General features: G+C 42.4%; 1 protein-coding gene across 1 annotated transcript in view; it reads right to left on the bottom strand.

Annotated features, from left to right (window-relative positions):
* Window positions 1-1452: 1452 nt before the first annotated feature.
* NWD1 (NACHT and WD repeat domain containing 1) overlaps window positions 1453-22245 on the bottom strand; it is a 45918-nt gene continuing 25125 nt past the window's right edge. Inside the window, exons 10-18 of the mRNA XM_025043718.1 lie at window positions 21769-21891; window positions 15756-15964; window positions 14425-14697; window positions 11778-11868; window positions 8671-8825; window positions 7121-7397; window positions 5052-5602; window positions 3212-3317; window positions 1453-1754 (exon numbers count right to left, since the gene is read on the bottom strand). Of these exons, the coding sequence (XP_024899486.1) occupies window positions 1453-1754; window positions 3212-3317; window positions 5052-5602; window positions 7121-7397; window positions 8671-8825; window positions 11778-11868; window positions 14425-14697; window positions 15756-15964; window positions 21769-21891 (2087 nt within the window). The remainder of the gene's footprint in view (window positions 1755-3211; window positions 3318-5051; window positions 5603-7120; window positions 7398-8670; window positions 8826-11777; window positions 11869-14424; window positions 14698-15755; window positions 15965-21768; window positions 21892-22245) is intronic.

Below are 22245 nucleotides of genomic sequence, written 5' to 3'. Positions count from 1 at the left end.
AACCTGTTGCCCAATGCACCGGAGCATACAATTTAAAATATTTTTAATGGAATCTGGTGCTAATTTGCAGAACTGCCAAAGCCCTCCTTGGTTCAGGTTGAACCAAGACGGTCAGTAGGGTCATATCCAGCTCAAAAGCTTGTTTCTAAGGTTACTTTTTCTGAAACTCTGAATCCCACAGAAGGGAGAAGGAATAGCACCTGGAAGATCTGGACTCTCCTGTTCTTACAGCAAAAGCCCCAGAAGCAAGTGGGGGCTATTAGAAGGCTATGGGCAAAGAAGAAAGCTCTATTTCAGTGGAATGGAAACACCTGGACTGTTGAACTTGCATAGGGCAGAGATGGTCCAAAAGCACGGCAGGGAGATGTCTGCAGTTCTTTCCACCTGCTTCCAAGAGCCTCCAGTTTTTAAGATAAAAAAACACCTCTATCCTCCAAGTTTAGGAGTAGAGCTGGAAGATTCTAACAGGTTTACTGTTTCAATGCCAGTTTGGGTCATGAAGTCAGCTCACGAACTAGAGCCGCACATGCCAAATGTGCCTAGAGATGTAAATTTGAGCCAATTACCAACTTTTAAAAATGGGTACATTTTGCATTCAAGTCTGGATTTTTCACAAAAGTGGGATGCTTTCCCCATGGAGTTTCTAGTAAAGTCAGGATTTCCATGCCCACCTGAGACAGAGCACGTGCCCTTCACATTCCCACCACCTCCATCAGGCTTGTTTCCTCACCCAGGTGCACGACAATCATCCAGATTTCTCATTGGCCCCTGTGGACATTTGAGTGTGCCACTGATGGAATAGATGGTCGTGCTTGCGAGATTAAATTGGAGTGAGGTGAGCCAAGAATTGGAACAGGACGGCTCCTGGCTCTCGTTTTGCAGAGCTCTTGCATCTAGGGCTATGACCTTGAGCAAATCACAGCTACCTCTGTAAGTCTCAGTTACCTCATCTGTAAAATGGATGCAGAAACTCCTGCCCTGCTAAAGTATGGGTTATGTTAAGAATCAGACCATAACACCTGGTGCTTTATAAATTGAAAAGCTCTATGGTCCACTTCTGTGGTTTGGTCAGTCACATCCACCATCCCCACTTTGCCTGGTACCAGCACTCCAATTTTCCTCCTAGAAATAGCCTCTCTCATTCTCAGTCCACATAGTTAAGTGGTGTTGACTCCAGCCTCAACCCAGGTAGGCATTGGGTCAAGCTGGCCAATCATAGTGCTGCATTCTCCCAGAGACAGAGATTGGTTCCAGGATGGGCATATGAACCAATTGGGACCAATAGAATCAAGGCCAGGACTTTAGTTTGAACTGTTGGAAAAAGGAAAGAGGAATGGAAAAATGGTAAGAAGCAATGTCTGGGTCCACATATACAGCAACACATGCATTCTCTTTGCTTCAGCCAGACTGCATGGAGCTAACTCATGGAGCTCCAGGTCCCTGTGGGTGGCTCTACACTATCAGGCATACTTGTGAGCGTTTGTTTGATTTGCATTCATTTCCCTGGGCACTCCTTGATTCCGCATCCTGCAGTGCCCCTGCAGCAGCAGCCAGTTCTTCTCTCTTCCTTGATTTGATCATCCATACCGCCTTCCTGAAGTTCTTGAGAGGTTCTTGCTGTGAAGCTCTTGACGAGGGACACTGGAATCGTTCGCGGATCAGATAGCCATGTCTGGTGGGGGCAATGAAGCCATTGTCGGTTGGGATGATTCTGTTCACCAGGGCATGGACAAACTGGACAGCCAGCAGGGTACCTGTAGCAGGTAGAGGGCAGGGCCACACAAATGAGAAAACTAGGGCCACAGAGGTCTGATCTCACGCATTCGAGAGTTGGCGGCATGGGGTCAAATCCGTGCAGCTGGCTCAAGTATGATATCTAAACTCTAGGAGTCCCTCTTGCTTCATCTTCATTATGGGAATGATGACTGAACATACGTACCTGCTGAGGGGAATTCTGAAGATTCAAAGATGTCATGCATGTCAGTATCAGTTTTTAGCCCAGAATGAGTCCAGTAAACATTATCATTGAAGGAGGAGTAGGAAGAGAAGTTGTGAACCTGCTTAGGATGGGCTTTTAAGGCCACTATCTACATACCTCTGTTTCTGAGCCAACTGTGACTTTTTGTTAGGCATCGTTGCTGTACTGTATTAAACTACAATATATTCAATTACGATATATTCGATTATGATGTATTCAGCACTACCTGATATTCATTCAGCCTCTTACTTGCTTTGTGATCTTGGGCAAGTCCCTTAACCTCTCTGAACTTCAGCTTCTTCATGTCTTCTACCTTCCTGACAGTGTCATATGGATCCCCTTTTTATAGGAGACAGTGTAGGAAGATGACAAAGGTAATATGGGGACCAGGCATACCAGCTTCAAACAAGTCACCCCATTTCGCAGAGCCTCAGTTTTTGTTCTGTAAAATGGGGGTGGCTGTTGAGAGAATTAAATGGGTTGGTAAGAGTACCCAGCACACCCAGCAAACAAGAAATGTTAACTCTTGTTAGTGTGCCTTTAGTGTAATGCGGAATTGACCAAGAGATGTGGGGTTTTCAAAGTGGTTAGTCTTAAACAAGTCACCCCTGACATTTATGGGACCACGGGCAAGAGAATGAATCAAAGCTCATATGTAAATGTTACAAATCTAGCTAATAAACTACCAAATGAAATACGCTCTACCCTCCTACATTGATAAATGTGCCTTCTAAACCACCTGGAAGGTCAGGTTTGGGTTGAAAATTCTCAGGCTCCTCAGCTCCACATTGGAATGTAGCTGTTTGTGGCTTGGCCCCCTTATTTTCCCATACCCGATTCCACCCTACACCCTTAGGGACTTCACACAAATACACATAAACCCTCCACCAAGCTCATATCTCCAGACTCCATGTACACCACCCCATGGCCACCCTGAGCCTAGGGGTGTGCACTGTAGGGGTGTAGTCTGTCTTCATAAGGATGCACCTGGGGAAGAGGCCTGCACAGGCCCTAAAGAGGGCCCCAGGCCAAGTGGGCAAGGTGTCTTGGAGTTCCAGGTACCTAGAACTTAGGTATAGAGGAGAGCTGTAGCTCCAAGTGGGCCTGTCTCCTTGACCTGCAGAAGACTGGGAGGGAACCAGCTAGAGGAGGTTGGAGAAGGCCCTCTAATGCCCAGGGCAGAGCCTTCTCCAGATCTAAGCTTAGCTCTGCCCTCAAAGCAAAATGACTCACCGTCCAGCACACTTAAGACGATTATGGAGCGATCCTTCAAGCCCGCATATACATACTTGTCATTCTTGGAAAAGCAAGCACATTGGACTCCTCGGCAGAAAGAGTTCTGTTGAAAAAGACAATGTGATCTTGATTTCAGACCGAAAGACACCCAAGAGACCAGCCCCAAAGCATGTGTGTAGGAAGCCAGGCTTGTAAGCACCCTAAGGGGGATGATGGATCCACTGAAAACCTGGAGAGATAGGTGGCATCAATATTCATAGGATCAAAACACACCTTCACTGAAATTGGGTTGAGAGGTTTAGCAATATGTTGCATTGGAAAATAGGAATTATAGGATTTAATTCTTAAATAACCTCGGTTATGCAAGAATTAGACATACTTGTCTTTAATTAAAAGCTCTGTGCTAAATGTAATATGGGATCCTAGATTAGATCCTAGAACAGAAAAAGAGAATCTGTCAAATAACGTACAATCCCAATGAAGTCATTATAGTTTAGTTAATAATATTGTTCCCATATTTTCTTTGTTTTGACAAACACACTCTCATTACATAAGATATTAACATCAGGGGAAGCTGGGTGAGAGGTGGGTGGATGGAACCTTCGTACCATCTGTAAATCTAAAATTATTCCAAAACTGAGTTTATTTAAAAACAAAAACAGAAAGCTAGGTGTATTTAACTGCTGCGGTGACATTTCCCATCTCAACAAGAAAAAAAATCACTTACATCCCAGCCTTATAGTGGCTCCATAAAAATAAATAAATCAGGTGGAACAAAGGCCTTTTAAGATGAAAACACACATACTCTGTTCTCTTAGTTACAAGATCATCTCCTTGTGTTTATTAACAATTTTTATTCCTTGCAACCTAAGGTATGGCCTTGGTTCCCATCTGAAAAACTAGAATAATAACACCAACCTTATGATTGTCGTGAGGATTAAAATATAAAATTATATTTTAACATGTATATTTTATATAATGCATATGTAATATGAATACGTAAATATATAACATAGCTCTTAATAATATTGATACAAAAATTATAATACCTCTCTATGAGATGGGCAGTGCAGACTCTTAATGTATGTAAAGGAGTTATCAGTTTCCCTCCTCAGAGTCTTCGTGGCTGCTGTTCCTTCTGTCTAGAATGCTGTTCCACCAAACTTAAATAGCATCCCTTGCCCCTCTTTACCCCCTTGACCTTGCCCCTTTTTTTCAAAGCCTTTGTTGCTCCCCAACCCATCACATATTTGCTACTTTATTTTTATTTCAAGAGCATTTATTGAATCCTGAGGATATATAGGGAGCTATCCTAAGGATGGGGCGATCTAAGTGAGTAAAACCCAAAAGATCCTGCCCTTCCAGAGCTCACAGTCTCCCCCACTAGAATGTGGCTCCAGGAGGCAAGACTTTCAGTGTCTGCCTTGGTCACAGCTGCTTCCTCACTGCTGGAAAGGGGCCTGGCATAGGTTATGCAGTTAAAACTAGTGGCTGAAAGAATGACATAATTAGGAGTAGGGTGAGGAAAGAGAGGCAGGGCTGTGCCAGTGCAGGGTTTGATCCTGTCTTTATTTAAAATGTTGATAATTTTGTTCTTCGCAGATCTTTTGCATTGGTCGTGATTTTTTGAAACATTGCATCAAAATATTTCTCTTGATTGATTGCCGAGTTTTGGGGCACCCCCTTAAACTCTGCTCCTGAGACTAGTGCCTCACTTACCTTACCATAGTCCTGACCCTGGTTGATGGCACACTGTGTATTCACTTAATAAATGACACCTGTCATCAGTTTTCTAACACATGGACCTAGCATGCATGTGGTGTGGCCGGCCACGCACCATGTAACTTATCTCGAATCTCTCCTTGCATGCCTGTAGGTCCCAGAGACAGAGTAGGGCTTCCTCCGACCCACTGACTGCCAGCTGCTCCTTGTGGCTGACCTCCACACAGGTGACCAGGCTCCTGTGGGCCTCCAGAGGGAACACTTTGGAATTCGCACAGTCATAAAGGAAGAGATCACCGTTGGTCATGCCGTAGATCACACGGTAATCGGCCAGAATGGCCACGCTGGATATGGTCTCTGGCAGCTGGGTATAGAAGGTATAGGTTGGCCCATCGATGACCGGACAGGGGTCCCCGGGGCTGATGTCCAGCACCAGGACGATGCTGTCATAGGCAATGGCCAAGTGCTCCTCGTCCTTACTCAGGGCCATGCAATTGATGGCTTTTCGGGCCTCTGGAGGGGGAATGCACAGGACATCCTGCCTGGAATTCAGGGGGAACACCAGGACGATGCCGGAAATGAGGCCAGTGAAAAGGAGCTTGGCCTGCTCAGCGACCTCCAGACATCTGACCTCATTGGAGGTGTCCAGGGCATCTTGCTCCTCACCTGCCATGACAGGGAGAAGATTGCATCAAGAATGGATCATAGAAATGCTCGTTCCACAGTTTTCCCAATTTTTTCAATACTTTTATTATTCATAATCTTCAACTCGGCTGCTGCAAGTTTCCCTGCTTCCACTCCTGCCCCCCAAACTAGGCAAAGTTTTAAAAATGAAACTCGCATCATCTCACTTTCCTGCCTAACAGCCTCCAGTGACCTTCCACTCCCGTCACATGACCTCTCAGACCTCTTCCCAAACATTTCCTTTATAAATTTCCATAAAGGCCGAAGAGTAAATACTTTTTGCCTTGCAGATTCCATGCTTTCTGTTGCAACCATTGAACCCTTCCTTTGTAGCCCAAAAGCAGCCACAGACAATATATAAACAGATAAGCCTGGCTGGATTTGGCCCGTGAGCCAGAGTTCGCAGACAGCTATCTCATCCCCATACTCCGCTTCTTTGTGTCTGCTTTGCCCCCACCACTAGCAGGTAAGCACCCTGAGAATCTGTCTTGCTCACCCTCCACAGCCTGGCACTAAACAAATGTCTGTCAAATCCACGAATGTATGGACTTGAGAGTGAATTTATTTTCTCTTATTATTTTACCATAAACAAGGAATTTCTATATATCCATTTGCCCAGTGGGGATTGTAGCAGATACTGTTGGTGACATGCCCAGACCCCCTTTACTGGCCAGTTCACCCACCCCAAGGCTGCCCACTGCCCTCGGATGAAGAGAACCCTCCTCTGGAAATGCCCAGGGGCTGTGCCCGGCCCCATCCAAGGATGTCACCAAGCCAATGACTGCCTTGTCTAGAGATGGGACAACACTGAGGTGCAATTTATGGTCTGGAGCTCCCCATGGGATCAGGCCGAGCCCACTTCTTTGCTTGGTCCTTCCCCAGCCCCAGCCTGCTTCCTTGCTCCTTCTCAGGCTCCTCCTGGGAGCTGTCCCTCTATGTACCACCTGTGCAAGTTTCCCCATCACATGCTTCTGGGCAACCTGAACTGAAATAGACTGACAACCAATATTCAATTGCCTTATGCTAGAAATTTATAAAATCAAATCCTGTTTTCTATTAGCCATTTCCAACTTGACTGGAATTATGGGAGTGATATGGACTGAATATTTGTGTCCCCTTCAAATTCATATGTCGAAATCCTAACTCCTAATGTGATGGTATTTGGTGGTGGGGCCACTGGGAGATGATTAGGTCGTGGAGTTGGAGCCCTCAGAATGGGATGAGTGCCCTTGTAAGAGGAGACGTGAGAGCTTGCTCTCTCTCTGCTTTCTGCCATGTGAGGATACAATGAGAAGATAGCTATCTGCAAGCCATGAAGAGAACCCTCACTAGATACCAGATCTGCTGGCATCTTGATCTTGGACTCCCAGCCTCCTATGAGAACTGTGAGAAATAAATTATGTTGTTTAATCCCCCGAAGTGACGCAGCTTGAGTAGACCAAGACAGGGGCTTCAATGCTTGCTCTCCCACACAAACAACCATGCTTATCTCATACAAACCTTCTGCCAAGTCCCAAACAGTGACTTTGTTTTTGTCCCCAATTTTGGGGAAGTAAACGTAGCTTCCGTTGTGTGACACAGCTGTGAGGCCGGTGCGGTCCAGAAATGGGGCAGAGGCCCGTGGCTTCTGAGCATAAGTGAGATCCCAGACTTTAAAAGATGAGGACTGCTGGGAAGCAGATGCTACCAAGGCTCCACCCCGGGCCAGCAGGCTCACGGGGGCCCCAACACCTTCCAGGATGTCCAGCAGGGTCCCTTGCTCGGATAGACTCCATATCTGAGGATAGAGACCAGAGGGACAGAGCTGACTTTTTCCTCACGCTGCCGTTGTTTGGAAATATACTTAAGTCTATCTGTCCATCTAAGGTGAATCCTTAGGCTGAGGTTCAAGGGCCTTCACATCTCTCCACCTTCTCACACTTCCCCACATCTCATCAGACTATGATCATGGGAGTTCTCAAAGTGTGTTCTGGGGAACCCCTGGAGGGAACCCCCATATTTTCTGTAAAAGCAAAACTATTTTCATAATAATTCTAAGATGTTATTTGCCTTTTTCACTCTCTTCCTCTCACAAGCGAACAGTGGAGTTTTTCAGAAGTTATGGGACATGCGAAACTACAACAGATAAGAGAATGCAGAATCACACAGGGGTGTCCAATTAATTGTCTTCAATTAAGCCAGACTTGAAAGAGATTTGCCAAAATGTGAACCAATGATAATCTTCTCATGAGTTTTTTTGGTTTGTTTCAGGAAATAGAGTTATTTTCATAAAAGTATCTTATTATGTTGACATGTCATGTTGATGAATTAATGGATAAGTATTTTTGGATTTCCTCATTTTTAACTTTTAATATGATAATTATCAATAGATACTAAATGCAATGTGGGATCTGGAATGGATCCTAGAATCACAAAGAAGGACATTTGTGGGAAAGCTGGTAAAAATCAGATCAAAATCTACAGATCAGTTAAGAGTATTGTCTCAGTGTTAATTTCTTGGTTTTGACAAAGGGCTCAGGGTAATATGAGATGTGAACATTGGGGACTCTCTTGGCAATTCTGTAAATTCTAAAATTAATCCAAAATAAATCACTCGTTAAAAATTTAAAAATCAAATTGATATAACCCACATAAATGAAAGCGCTCGAGGAGTCTTCAATAATCTTTAAGACCGTAAAGATGTGCTGAGACCAGACCATTGGAGAAACACTACTCAGTCACCTGCCTTTCTCACCAGCCTTGAGAACTTTGAGCTTAATGGGAATTTTTCTCCCTTCTCCTCTGATCTTGCTCCACTCGGAAGGTCAAAATCTGCCTAGTCCATCAAATTCAGTGGGAATGCCATCTCCTTCATCGAATATTTTGATAATTCCCCCCAGGTCTGTCGCTGGATCCCAGAAAACTCCCTCATATGCTCCCAATGACCTGCTGGTTTTGCCTGCACCAGTTTCTGTGTTTTTCTGTATTTCGAAGTCCAAAGATCCCTAAAAAACCATACTTTTGATTCCAGAGGCATAGGCGAGGTGACAGGCCCTGGGTCTCCCCCTCACCTGAATGAGTGTATCTCGGGACCCAGTGACAATCAGATTGTTCTCAGGACCAAAAACAGCCGTCTCCACTATGTCCTCATGTTCAAGATCGGTGGCCATGAAGTGATGAAACCCCTGTGAGTCGGCCAAGAATATCCGCACAGATCTGCCAAAGCCTGAAACAGCAGGGACCTGGGTTACTCCTTTCATTCCTGGAGGACCTTGAGAGTAAATCAGTTCAGCCAACAGAGATTTTTTTTGAGTACCTACTATGTGCTAGTGCAAGAAATAAAGTAGTAAGCAAGACAGACATGGCCCCCCTCTGCACAGAGCCTACAGTTGGGGAGGGGTGATGACAGTGATCAATAATCTCACAGAAGAATAGTAGTGTTATTTATTATCACAAGACTATGAGTTTTCAGAGCACTGGGACTGCAAATTTGGGCTACTCACGGTATCTCAGAACCTAGCGCAGAGCTGGACACAGTAAACACGCTTCGAAGATGGAAGGAAGGAAAGAAAGAGGGAAAAGAGGAAAAGAGGAAGGGAAGACAGGAGAGAAGAAGGAGGAAAGAAACTGGAGGGAGGGAAGGGATGGGGGAGAGAGGAAGGGAGGAAGGAAAATAAAATGGTTATAATTTGTGATAAAGGCAATCAAGTTAGGGGACTGCAGACCGAGAGAAAAAGGCACAGAGACACACATGGCAGGGAAGGCAATGTAAAGATGGAGGCAGAGACTGGAGAGATGTGGCCACAAGTCAAGGAGTCACAAGGCAGAAGCCAAAAGAGGCAAAGAAGGATTCTCCTCTAGAGCCTGTGGAGGGAGCCAGGCCTGCCAACCCTCCGACCTCAGACTCCTGGCCTCTAGAACTGTGAGAGAAGAAATTTCTGTTGCTTTAAACCGCCTCATTTGTGTGGGAGTTTGTTATGGCAGCCCCAGGACATGAGAGCTGACTTTAGAGGGATGAGGAGGTGACAGACACTGGAAGGGTAGGAACCGTATGGGACAACCAGGAGGTGTGTCTGAGGGGCAGCACGCAGGCCAGTGTTGCTGGAGCAGAGTGAAGGAGGGGAACATGAGAGAGAGAAGAGGTTGCCAGATTTAGCAAAATAGCAACAACAACAACAATAACAACAACAACACATCCAGCTAAATTTGAATTTCAGATGAATGATGTAAATTTTTATTAGTATAAGTATAGCCCAAATATTGGGTGGGATATACTTATACTAAAAACTTGACTCGTTTATCTGAAATTTGACCGCCCATTCTGTGTTTTACCTGGCAACCCTATCCAAGGGGACCTGCTCACTTGCGTTCCAAACATGTTCTGGGTGAATGTCATGTTGAGAGGACCCCTAGCAGGAAGGTGGGCAAATAAGGACTGCATCTCCCAAACAACAGGCTGGTTCCCTGCGTTGTGGATTGGGAAACTGTCCAGGCTCCTTCTTCTCATTGGCTGTTGGAAAAGGCCACACCTGAAACCCAACTGTAACAAGTTTCTAGGTCACCGAGATCCTCAATGCCTGGGGCCTTGGTTCTGATTCTATTTTGCATCCCTACCCTTGTTTTTCTTTCTTCTTTTGTACCATTTTCCATGCTATATTTTGCATATACTTAAGCTACCTGAAATTCTTTTGGAAACAGGATAAAGAGTATATATATCAATCCATCATCCATCAGTCAATCTTGGAAGATAAGCATTTATCTACCAGCTCTACATTCTCCAATCAGGTCATCACAAGCCACACGTGGCTATTACTGTGGCTGATCTGAATCAGAATGAGCTATAAATATACAGGACCCACCAGATTTCAAGAACCTCACACAAGAATTTAAAAAATAATGTGAAATATACCACTAATAATTTTTATATTGATTTTATGTTGAAGTTTAGATGTAAGGGGTTAAATAAGATATATTATTAACTTAATGCTACCTGTTTCTTTTTACCTTTTAAAGTCGGGTCATGAGAATATTCACAGTTTTAATGTGGCTCATATTTGTGTTTTGCATTATTGGACAGCACTTGTCTAGAGTGTCTTTGACCCCTGGAAATGGTTTTGCAAACATCAGGCTGATTTTAGGACAGTAAAAATTCTCTGTCTGAGACTGTAATGATGGATACCTGTCATTACACATTTGTCCAAACCCATAGAATATGCAATGCCAAGAGTGAAACCTAATATAAACCGTGGACTTTGGGCGATGATGATGTGTCAAGGAAGGATCATTGATTAGAAATACTTACCAATCTAGTGGGAGATGTTGATAATGGGGGAGGCTATGCATGTGTGGGAGCAGGGGGTGTATGGGAAATCCCTGTACTTTCCACTCAATTTGGCTGTGAACCTAAAACTGATCTGAAAAAAATAGCCCATAAAAAAAAAAATCAGGCTGTGGAGCATCTGTTGGTCACCTTCACTAGGAAGCTTTTCCTGACTGCTTCAGACTAAATAAGAGAACCCTGTCACATGCTCCCATGGCCTCTGATTCTTGTCTTTCTTGTGCCTACCCTACTTTTCCATCTTTCTTGGTAGCCTGGAAGTCCATAAAAGCAGGGATTGTAGGGGCTGGCTTGCCCGTTAGGAACCCCACCCTCTCACCCAGAAGGGACTCATCTTCAGAGACCACCAGGACTCCCCCCCCATCCCTGTGACTATCCAGCGGAGATAATCACTCCCATTTCAAATATAATGAACCAGAAGCCCAGAAAGGTTAGGAGATTTGTCCAGAACAGGGATTGGCAAACCACAGCCTGTGGGCCAAAACTAGCCAGCCACCTATTTTAGTATGGCCCACAAGCTAAGAATAGTTTTTACATTTTTTAATGGTTAGAAAAACTCAAAATAACTATTTCATGACACATGAAAATATGAAATTCAAACTTCAGCATCCATAAAGAAAGTTTTATTAGTACACTGCCACACCCCCTTGAAATACTGTCTGAGTGGCTTTCGTATTATAAGGGCAGAGTTCAATAGTTGTGGCAGAATGTGGCCCTTTGTGGAAAAAGTTTGCTGGATGCTGGTCTAGGACTCCTCCCTTTCCCCAAGCCCCGCTCCACTTCCAAACAAATCCGGAGCTGTCTCCTCAGCACTCCCCAGTGAGTGAAATTAAACGCTACCTGCGGCCAGAAGGGATTCATCTTCAGAGACCACCAAGAACCCCACAGCTTCCGGAAGCTTCTCCAGCAGGCTGTCTCCTTTGGAAGAAACCTGTGCAAAGTCAAAGATGCCCATCGAGCATTTCCACAACAGTAAGGGTTCAGGGTCAAGAGTTTGGATCCGAAGCAGGGCTTTGCCACTCACCAGCGACGTGATCCTAAGCAAATCTCTTTATCCCTGGGTGCCTCGGTTTTCTCATCTGTTAAATGGGTAATGATACCAGGACCGCCTCACAGGACTATCACGGGCTAAAAAGTGTGTTAGAATTATCCCCGCCCCACCACCACCCCCACCAGGCACATAGTCAGCCCTCCCAAAGGGGCAGGTATTATTACTACTGTTGTTGCTGTCACCAACTCAGGGACCCAGAGAACATTCCAGCCCCCAGAAGAGGTCTGGAGATCTCAAATAAGATGAAAACATAGGTTGGAGCCAGAGGAAGGCAGCACCATTCTTCCTATTTCTGAGTTGAAGAAATGAACCAATTTTATCCAAGTCTAAGAGGAAAATTCATTCATTAATCCTGATTCTGAAGCCTCAATCCAGCTAGTGAGTTTTGAGGCCCTGACTGTCACAAGACCGTGTGCCAAAAGCTTTATGTTCATTATTTCAGAGGGCGGGGGGACGTGTGGCAGCCCAGGAAAGTGAGCCCTTTGCACCAATTCAAGCCAATATTTAAAAAATATTTGTTCAACATTTATTTAGCAGGCATAGGAGAAAGTGAATTTCTTCATGGATGTTGCTATATTTTTAAACGTGATTCTTTAAAAAACTTAAACAGATTAATCAATAATACTGTATAAGATTTTTAAAAAATACCATTTTTTAAAAAAGTGTACACCATAAACTTCTTTGCACCTTTTCTGTTATCCTTCCTTCTCCTCAGAAGAACCTTTGTCTACATTTGGTGAGCATCCGTTTGCATAGATAAACGTTTACAGGAGCATCTTCTGTTGTACAATCCATCATAGATATTGTTTGCAAGTTGCTTTTTCTCTTAATGTGTTTGGGGCAGTGGTTCTCAACTGGGGTGCGATTTTGCCTCCCCAAAGGACATTGGGCAATGTCCATTGAGACATTTTAGGTGGTTAACATTGGGAGGACACTTCGTATCTAGTGGGTGGAGTTGTTGGGTCTTTGACCTGATGTCTTATATAAATTTTGGAAAATGCTCAACCATTATCTCTTCAAATATTTCTTTTGCAGCACTCGCATTCTCTCCTTTACTGCAGAGACTCTAATTGTCCTTTAGACATTTGGCATTGTTTCTCAAGTCTCAGATGCTCCATTCATTTCCTCCTTGTTTTTTTCTTTACACTTATGATGGATAATTTCCATTAACTTGGCTTTAATTCACTGGTATTTCTCTGCTGTGACTAGTCTGCTATTAAGCCAGTATACGTTCTTCATTTCTGACAGTCTTTTTTATTTTTTGAATTCCCAATTGGTCTTTTTTTCTAGTTTTGATTTAAAGTTTTCGAAATTCCCCATCTGTTCACACATGTTATTCACCTTTTCCATTATTTATCATACATATTTTAAAGTTCTTTATCCGATCATTTAAACATCCGAGTCAGTTACGTGTCAGCTTCTATTAATTATTTTTGCTCTTGATTATGGTTCCAGTTTGCTCTTAATTATAGTCCCATTTTCTTGCTTGTAATAATTTTTGAATTATAATGGGTATTGTACATAAAAGGACAGTAGAGCCTAAAGTAAATAATATTTACCCTGAGAAAAGGATGTGCTTTTTTGGTTGGGCTTTTAGTATGGAGGGGCCTGAATCAATCTAATCTGTACATCGGCTCAGTCTGGACTTGATTGCATTTTTAGTTACATGTATTGACCACAGTCCCAAATGTTTTGAGGGTGATATCAAGACTTTCTCTCCAGCAGGGCTGGGGTCTGAGCACTGATAAGATTCTACAGACCCCCTATTTCTCAACCCCCTCCATCAGTTTTCCAAATCATGGGATAGTTCTCTCTTTTTTTTATAGCCTGACCACCAGCTTTTAGGGGGGTGGTAGAGGTTACTTTCCAGTGGGAATCTGGTTTGGGTTGTCCCAGAAGCAGACACTGAGAATAGTATTTATGTGCAAGTAGTTTATTTGGGAATTGACCCCAGGAAACACTGGTAGAGAGTAGAGAATTGAGACTGGAAAGGGAAGGCAGCCAATGAAGGTGGCTCATCAAGCTAGTTACTAATGTGGGCAAATGGAGCTCAGTCTCTCCTGTCCCCATCCTGCCAGCACCCTTGGCCCCTGTGTTAATGCTCCTGGGAGCAGCCCTCACCCAAACACTGATAGAGCTGGCGGATAGTGCCCCAGCTCCTGGCTTCTCGGTGGGGAGAGCTCTGATACGGTTCTTATACTATCTCCCAGAGTATCCCCAACAGGACTGAGAGCCGACCATTGCCCACATTAGCCACCCCCCGGGAGACACCAATTGATGTTTCTTGAACTGTCCTGAATAGTGAATCCCTAGAATTAGGAAGCCAAATGTCATTTATTAAAAGATCAAAGGTGAGCTATTTTCTCCCAACTTTAGGACATCTGAGCACTTTGGACCTGAGTGAATGCTGGCATCGTATTTAATAAAGCTGCTTACCAAAGACATGGAACCCTTGCTGAACCCAATAACCATCTTTCCTGGTTTCTGGACTGAGACCGCACAGGTAGGAGTTTCTTCTTTGATGCTGGACAAGTGTTGCTTCCCCTGCGCTTTTCCTGTGGCTGAGCTCCACAGAGTGACCACACCACCCTTGGACACCGTCAGCAGCGTGGCCCAGGAAGCCAATGCTGCCATACACATCCAAGGGTCGGAGGCATCTCCCGGGATACGGAAAACCAGCTCGGCAGTTTCCAGATTCCAAGCGCTGACCTAATGAGAGGATGAAAAGGAAGAGAAAACTCAGCGGGAGACCTAGGCTGCTTGTTCTCCAGAGTCGAACACAAGACCTGTTCTTTTTTTATAGTCCACTCATTTTATTTTCAATACTCTATCTGTTCGAAAATAAAAAGGCATGGGGAGAGGTATCCTGGAATAGCAAGAGGACATTTGTAGAAAAATTAATGAAATCCAAATAAAGTCTGGAGTTAGATTGATAGAAATAATCAGTATTAATGTCTTAGTTTTGACAAATGTAGTTATGTAAGATGTTGACATTCGATAAGGCTGGATCAAAAGCACATGGGAACTCTTTATAATATCTTTATAACTTTTGCATAAATCTAAAATTGCTCCAAAATAAGAAGTTTTAAAAAATAGAGAAAAAGCCAGCCATACTATATGCATCAACATCTATGTCCATTACAAGTAATTATTGATTTAAACAGGTTTCCTGTTTAAACTCACACACATACACCAAAAGTATATTTTTTATCAACAGTGACCATTTAAATAGTAAACATTATCCCATTAATTCCACTTCTGCAGTTCATAATAAAGGAATAAGGAGAGATACACACAAAGATACATGCATAAGAAAATTTATCTCAGTTATTTGAAATTGCAAAGAACTGGACACAACGTCTGTGTTCAACAATAAGGAATTTAAAGTTAAATAAGCTATAGTGGAGTCATGCAATAAAATCTTATGAAATCACTAAGCATGCTGTTTTTGAAGAATATTTAAAGTTATGGACAAATGAAAATAGCTTTATAAAACTGCATATATAGTTTTATCCCAATTTCATTTTACACACGCACATCACAAAATCATGTAAATGTTAACAATGGTTATCTTTGGGATTATCTATTATTACTTATTATATCTTTACTTTCTTTTCTAAACTTTTGCTGATAATGAAGATGATTTCTATAATCAGTTTTTAAATCAACCAACACTTTTCTAATATTTAAGCCTGTACTGCCTAATAAAAACATAATGGAAGATGCAAGCCACATGTGACCAAATTTGTATTAGCCACTTTTGTTACCTTTGATCTAGATGCTGAATACACGACCTTCTTTGCTTCGTCAACATGAAGGCTCCAGATCTGAGGTTCAGTGGGATCTTTTGAGCCTGCGTCCCAAATGGTGAATTTCTCCTGGCCAGAGAGTAAGTTCCACAAGCGCAGCGTGTGGTCCTTGGAGGCAGAGATGGCGAGTGTCCCTTGGGCAAATACTTTCACACACTTCACCTCTCCTGCAGCAGGTGGGGAGAGGGGAGGCGGGGAGGGGGGAGGAGAGTATATTAGCTGGGAACATTTTGATCTTCCAACTACCAAAACACCTGTTGGCTTGGAAATTCTCTGGTTTACCAATGAAAAAAATGGATAGGTTCGAACATAACCAAAATACAAATAATGGAATGTGGCAAAGCTAAAGTCAGGGTGTAACAACTGGTTGAGATTAAATCAACTGCCCTAATGTTACATCTGTGAAACACAGGGATTATTGAAATTAACAAGATTTCAGCATCGCCCAGTGAATGTAAGATAAGCAAGGTAAAATTATAGAAGATCGTATAATCTTGGAGAGATATTTTCTAAGCAAAACATGAAATTTGGAAGACATAAAAAGGAAAAACTGAACAATTGGATTAAATAAAAATGTAAAACTTGAAGAGGGTAAAATGGAACTGAAAGGCATATGACAGGGAGAAAATATTTGCAGTATATGACAGATACATGGAGACTTTCCTTGATAAATAAAACATTCAAATAAAAAATGCAAATAACTTAAAAACTGGACAAAGAGTATAAACAGGAAATTAACAAATAGTACAGTAGACAATAAGCATTAGAAAATGGTGCTCGACCTCATTAGTCATCACAAAAATGCGAGATGAAATACCAATACTGTTTTACCCATCATATTGGCAAAGGTTTTATAGATTGCTTGCTGAAGTGCTGGCAAAGATATAGGAAATAAATTACTCTCCTATCTTGCTATTGGGAGTTTAAGTTGACATAAATTTGTAAGAGGGTAATTTGGTACCATTTATTAAAAGTTAAAATGTATGGTCTCTTGGTTTTGATAATGTACTATAATTGTGTAACATGTTGTCACCCAGGAAAAGTGAATAAGGGTGCACAGGGACTCTGAACTATTTCAGTGACTTTTTGTGAGTCTACATAATTATTTCAAAATAAAAAGCTAAGAAAAAGAAGAAGAAAGGAAAAGTGTGCATTTGACTCAGAAATCCCACTTCTAAGAATGCTTTCTCACAGAAATAATAGCCTAAGTGTGTGAAGGTGTGGAAGGACTTTAATTGCAGTATTGTTTGTGTAAAAGGAAAATTGCAAACAACCTGTCTATGAAAAGGGAGTTGTTTATATAATATGCTACATCCAAATAAAGAATGTTAGGCAGACATTAAAAATTATATGATGGATGCATATATACGATGACCTGACCATGATAATCGTAATTATTATAACAGCCAATACTTACTGAGTGCTTTCTATGTGCCAAGCATAGTTGTAAGTGGTTTACAGGCATTAAACTCCTTTAGTCCTCATAACGACTCTGTGAGATACAATTAGTATCCCATTATACAGATGTGGAAACTGAGGCTCAGCAGAACACAGTAATTTATCCAAAGCCACAAACTATGAAGGCAAGAATTGAGCTCAGAGCCCAAGCTCTCAACTACTACAAAATATTGTTATAATATATTGTGACAAAAGCAAGTTGCAGCCCAGTATGTAAAATAGCATGATCTGATTTTTCACTAAAACTCAAAGTACATGAGCCTATATAGAGCAATATATGTATAAGCCTAGAGAAAGTTTGCTATTGGCATAAACCAAACTGTGAACATTGATCACTTCCAGGGGAGAGACTGAAAAGGGGAGAGACAAAAAGAAGTGAGTTTTATTTCTTTATAATTCAAATGCCATCAAGATAGTGAGTGATTTTTATTTGTTGCAATTTCGGTATTTTCAAGCAAAATTTTTATAAATAGTAATGCTTTACAACATATCCACATACAGAGAATATTATATTACTCTTAAAATGAATTAAAGATATATACGTGATAAGGAAAGAGGCAAAATATGTAATGTTAACTGAAAAAAAACCAGGTTGCAAAAGCTTATGTGACTATATAACCATGTATATATGTATACATATACATATACACATATATATGCACAGTTAAGTGCCATATAATGACATCTTGGTCAATTACAGGCTACATATACAATGGTAGTCTCATAAGATTATAATGGAACTGAAAAATTTCTATCTCCTAGTGACACTGTAGCCATTGTAATGCAACGCATTACTCATGTGTTTGTGATGATACTGGTGTAAACAAACCTACTGCACTGCCAGTTATATAAAAGTAGAACACTGTGTTATAATCACCTACAGTATTCTGTATAATAACGTGCTATGCAGGCTTGTAGCCTAGGAGCGATGGGTTGCACTATAGAGGCTAGGTGTGTAGTAGACTAGACCACCTAGTTTGTGTTAGTATACTCCTTTACGTTCGCACAAGGAATAAATTGCCTAATGAGGCACTTCTCAGAACAGATCCCTGTCATTAACTGGCACAAGACTATAAAACCAAACACCTCCCGGGGAAGGGATTAGAACAACAACAATAAGCTGGCGAGTGTTTAACAATTGGTTCTATAAGGTGCTGAGAGAGCTCTGATTTGTGATGTTTGCCAATTTCTATGGTGTAAATATTCCCACTGTGGCTGATTTCAAGCCACTAACATGATGCCGTTGAACGTGGCACCGGGAAGAGATGCTCGGTAGCATACCACTTCCACCACGTGGCCAAGAATATAGGGAATAGTTGAGCGTGGTAAAATAATTAGAAAGCAACATGTTTTGAGTATTTATTACCTTGTGTTAATATAATTGATTGATTGAACATTATGCTGAGTGAAGGAAGCCAGATGCAAAAGGTCATAGAGTGTGCAATTCTGTTTTGTATGTAAGTTTCTATAATGTAGTGTTTAATAATGGCTATGTTTGACGACCACCTCACAGCAGTCCTGAAAACTTCACAGTCGACTCTCATAAGCCAGCACAAACCACCTACAGTACACTACCTTGTGATCAGAAACGTTCACTTTCCATATTATAATATGTCTATTATGTTTTCAGTTTTTCAATGAATTGATTACTGAGTCTTTCTGATTATAAATAATAAGAGTTTGATGACTTAAAAAAATAAATCATCATTAAAAAAAAAATCACCATTGGTAAATGGGCACAGGTCTTGGACTGACAGCTCACACACACACACACAATACAAATACTGAATGGACCAACAGGAAAATAGGCATCCTGGTGATAACAAAACAAATGGAGCCTTATTTGACAGACACTGTTGGTACCGCCCCACTCCCACCCCCCAGGGAGAAAAAGAGTAAAATGAAAACAACTAGTGCTGGGAGTGTTGGGGTTGGGAGTGTTGCATATACAGCCCGTTTAGAAAGCAATAAGATGACACGTCACAACCCAGAGAAATGTGCAGACCCTCCAATTTAGGAGGAAATAGTCAACAGAATGAAAAAAAAATATTGATGAGAATAATAAGAGATTCATCCCAGAGTTCTCCTAATAGCAGATAATTAGAAATAGCTTAAATATAAAAGATTTAAAAAATCGTTTATTTAATTCTGGAACATGATCTGTTGAGAAGAATGAAATACTTTTGCTGCATTTAAACATTATAAATATGAAAATTAGATGGATCATAGCAGCATTACTCATCATAGCCCCAAATTGGAAACAGGGTAAATGGCCTTAAACTGATGAATGGATACACAAATGCTGGTCCTTCCATCTAATAATGGAACATGACTCAGCAATGCAAAGGAACAAACTATCAATACCCGCAGCAATACGAATAAACTTCAAATACATTATGCTGAGTGAAGGAAGCCAGATGCAAAAGGTCATAGAGTGTGCAATTCTGTTTGTATGAAATGTCCAGAAAGCAAATCTATAGACTTAGAAAGCACATCAGTGGTTGCCATGGGGATGGAGTGGGCATAGTGAAGATGGACTGCAAAGCGGGCGGAAGGGATCTTCTAGGGGTGATTAAAAGTTCCAGGATTGTGGTGATGGCTGCACAACTCAGTAAATTTACTAAAAATCATTGAATCGTACATTTAAAACAGGTGAATTTTATGGTATGCAAATTTCACCTCAACGAATTTGATTTTAAAAGATTTAACAAAAACAAATGTTTGTAGCAAAATGTTGAGAAAAATACATAAATGATGTATATACTTAGGTAGCAATGATATAATAGTCATTGGTTTCTGTGTGTTCGTAGAATTGTGCGACCATCCCCACAGGCTAAGTTTAGAACACTTTCATAACCTCGCAAAGCTGTCATTCTCTCCCTTTCCTCTCCTTATCATTTTAGCCATTTTAAAGTGTCTAATTCAGTGACAACCAGCACATTCACAATGTCGTGTGAACATCACCTCTGATCGCAGAACATTCCATCACTTTGAAGGGAGGCCCTGTCCCCATGAGTAGTCACTCCCCATTCCCCTCCCCTAGCCCCGGGCAATCGCCAATCTGTTTTCTGTCTCCGTGGATTTGCCTGCTCTGGACATGTCATATAGATGGAATCATACACCATGTGGCCTTTGGTGTCTGGCTTCTTTCATTTGATATGATGTCCCAAGCTCCAGCCTCATGGCTCCTTTGCTGTTCTGTAAGTGTGCCAGCTTCTTCGCCCCTCTCAGGGCTTTTGTGCTAGCTGTGTCCCATGCCTCGATGCTCTTCCCACACCCCCGCCCTTTGTACATCTCTTCCTTCATACCCTTTGTGTCTTGGCCGAAATGTCCCTGATCAGGAGAATGCCTTCCCTAATGCCCTACGTTGGTCACTTTGGTTAGTGTAGCTCATGACGCCCTGTTGACCTCATTATACTTATTATAATCTGTACCTGCTCACCTTCCCAAATACATGAGTGTGACTCCGGCCAGCATTAGAATGAGGTAAGTGAGGCACTCTCCTCACATGCAGAATTTAAGGAGGCACCAAATCACCAAGTTCTCTTTTGCCTCTGGTTCTAATATGTCTCGCCACGGCACTATTGCTGATCCTGTCTTTATTTAAGGCAGATTGATATTTATTTATTGTGGATATTTTTGCATTAATTTCAATGTTTTAAAACATCGTGTTGAAATATTATTTATCTTGATGACTGAATTTTGTTTTTAACTTTGGGGGTGCCCCTTTAAATTTCGTACCTACAGTGTGCGCTTTGTTCCCCTCACCCTAGTCTTGGCCCTGATCTGTCTCTCTTCTGCCTCTAGCACAGGGCCTGGTCCACAGTAGACTCTCAATAATTGATCCAACAAATAGACCATAGTGTCAATGAGATTATGTTGGAATGAAAACTTTACTGTGCTAGACAAATTGCATAAATGACCACAACTCTTCGCCCTCCCTGATCTACACCTTTTGCGGTGTGACTCTGCTCCTCCCACCAGGGGATGAAGCCTATTTCCCTGCTGGCTGATTCTAGACTGTTCTTGTCACTTCCTTTGGCCAACAGAACTTGACAGGGTGCCAGTTTCAAGGATAGTTTCAGGCTTTAAGAGACCTCGTGCATTTCTGCTTTCCCTCTAGAGACCCTGCCTCTTCCCCAACTAGCCTGCTGGAGTATGGGAGACCACATGGAGCAGAGCTGAGTTGTCTCAGTTAAAAACATCCTGGACCAGCCAGATCCCAGATGCCCCACTAATTGGCCGTAGATGCATGAGCGAGCCCAGAAAAGCTGCCCAGCTCAGTCCAACCTGAATTGCCAACCCACAGAAGGTGAGCTAAATAAACAGCTTTTGTTCGAAGCTGCTAGGTTTTGGGGTGTTTTGTTACATGGCGATAACTAACTGATGCAAAAACAAAGCCAGAGTTTTGATATAGAGAAGTGAATTGGTGGTGAAGAGGCTCTGGGGACTGACTGATTGACATGGAACGCCAGAAAGAAGGTGATCATAAAGCCCACTTCCCAAGCCTCACCTGTGTGTCCAGTTAGGATGTGAATCACCTGCTTCTCCTCCATGTCCCACACAGCCAAGATGCCATCCTGGGTGCCGACTACCAGCAGCTTCTCTTCCAGGCTCCACGCCATGGCGGTGATGCCTGCAGCCCCCAAAAGACAAAAGTGATGACATCAGCTCCTGTGTCTGAGTGCTCAGCCATGGTGTCCTGTAATGGGCCCCCACTTCACAGAAAGGGAAACCGAGGCATGGACAGATTCAGTCCCTTGTCCAGAGCCACACACCTAGGAAGTGGCAGAGCCAGGTTTTTGAAGCCAGAGCTGTCAGACGCCAGATTCATAACTTGGCTGTAATGTTTATGTTGCTCTTAGGGATTAAACCACAGCTTGGTCAGAAGTTCTCCCTAGTTCAGCAGTCTCCCCCACTGGTGATTCTGCCCCCCATGGGACAATAGATTATTATGTGAGGGAAAAATGGACTTCTATTTAAGCTGCTT

The sequence above is a fragment of the Pteropus alecto genome, unplaced genomic scaffold (genome assembly GCF_000325575.1).
Source record: "Pteropus alecto unplaced genomic scaffold, ASM32557v1 scaffold160, whole genome shotgun sequence".
In the NCBI taxonomy this organism is placed as follows: domain Eukaryota; kingdom Metazoa; phylum Chordata; class Mammalia; order Chiroptera; family Pteropodidae; genus Pteropus; species Pteropus alecto.
The sequence above is the reverse complement of the archived record's forward strand: the minus strand, read 5'-3'. Positions and strand labels throughout refer to the sequence as shown.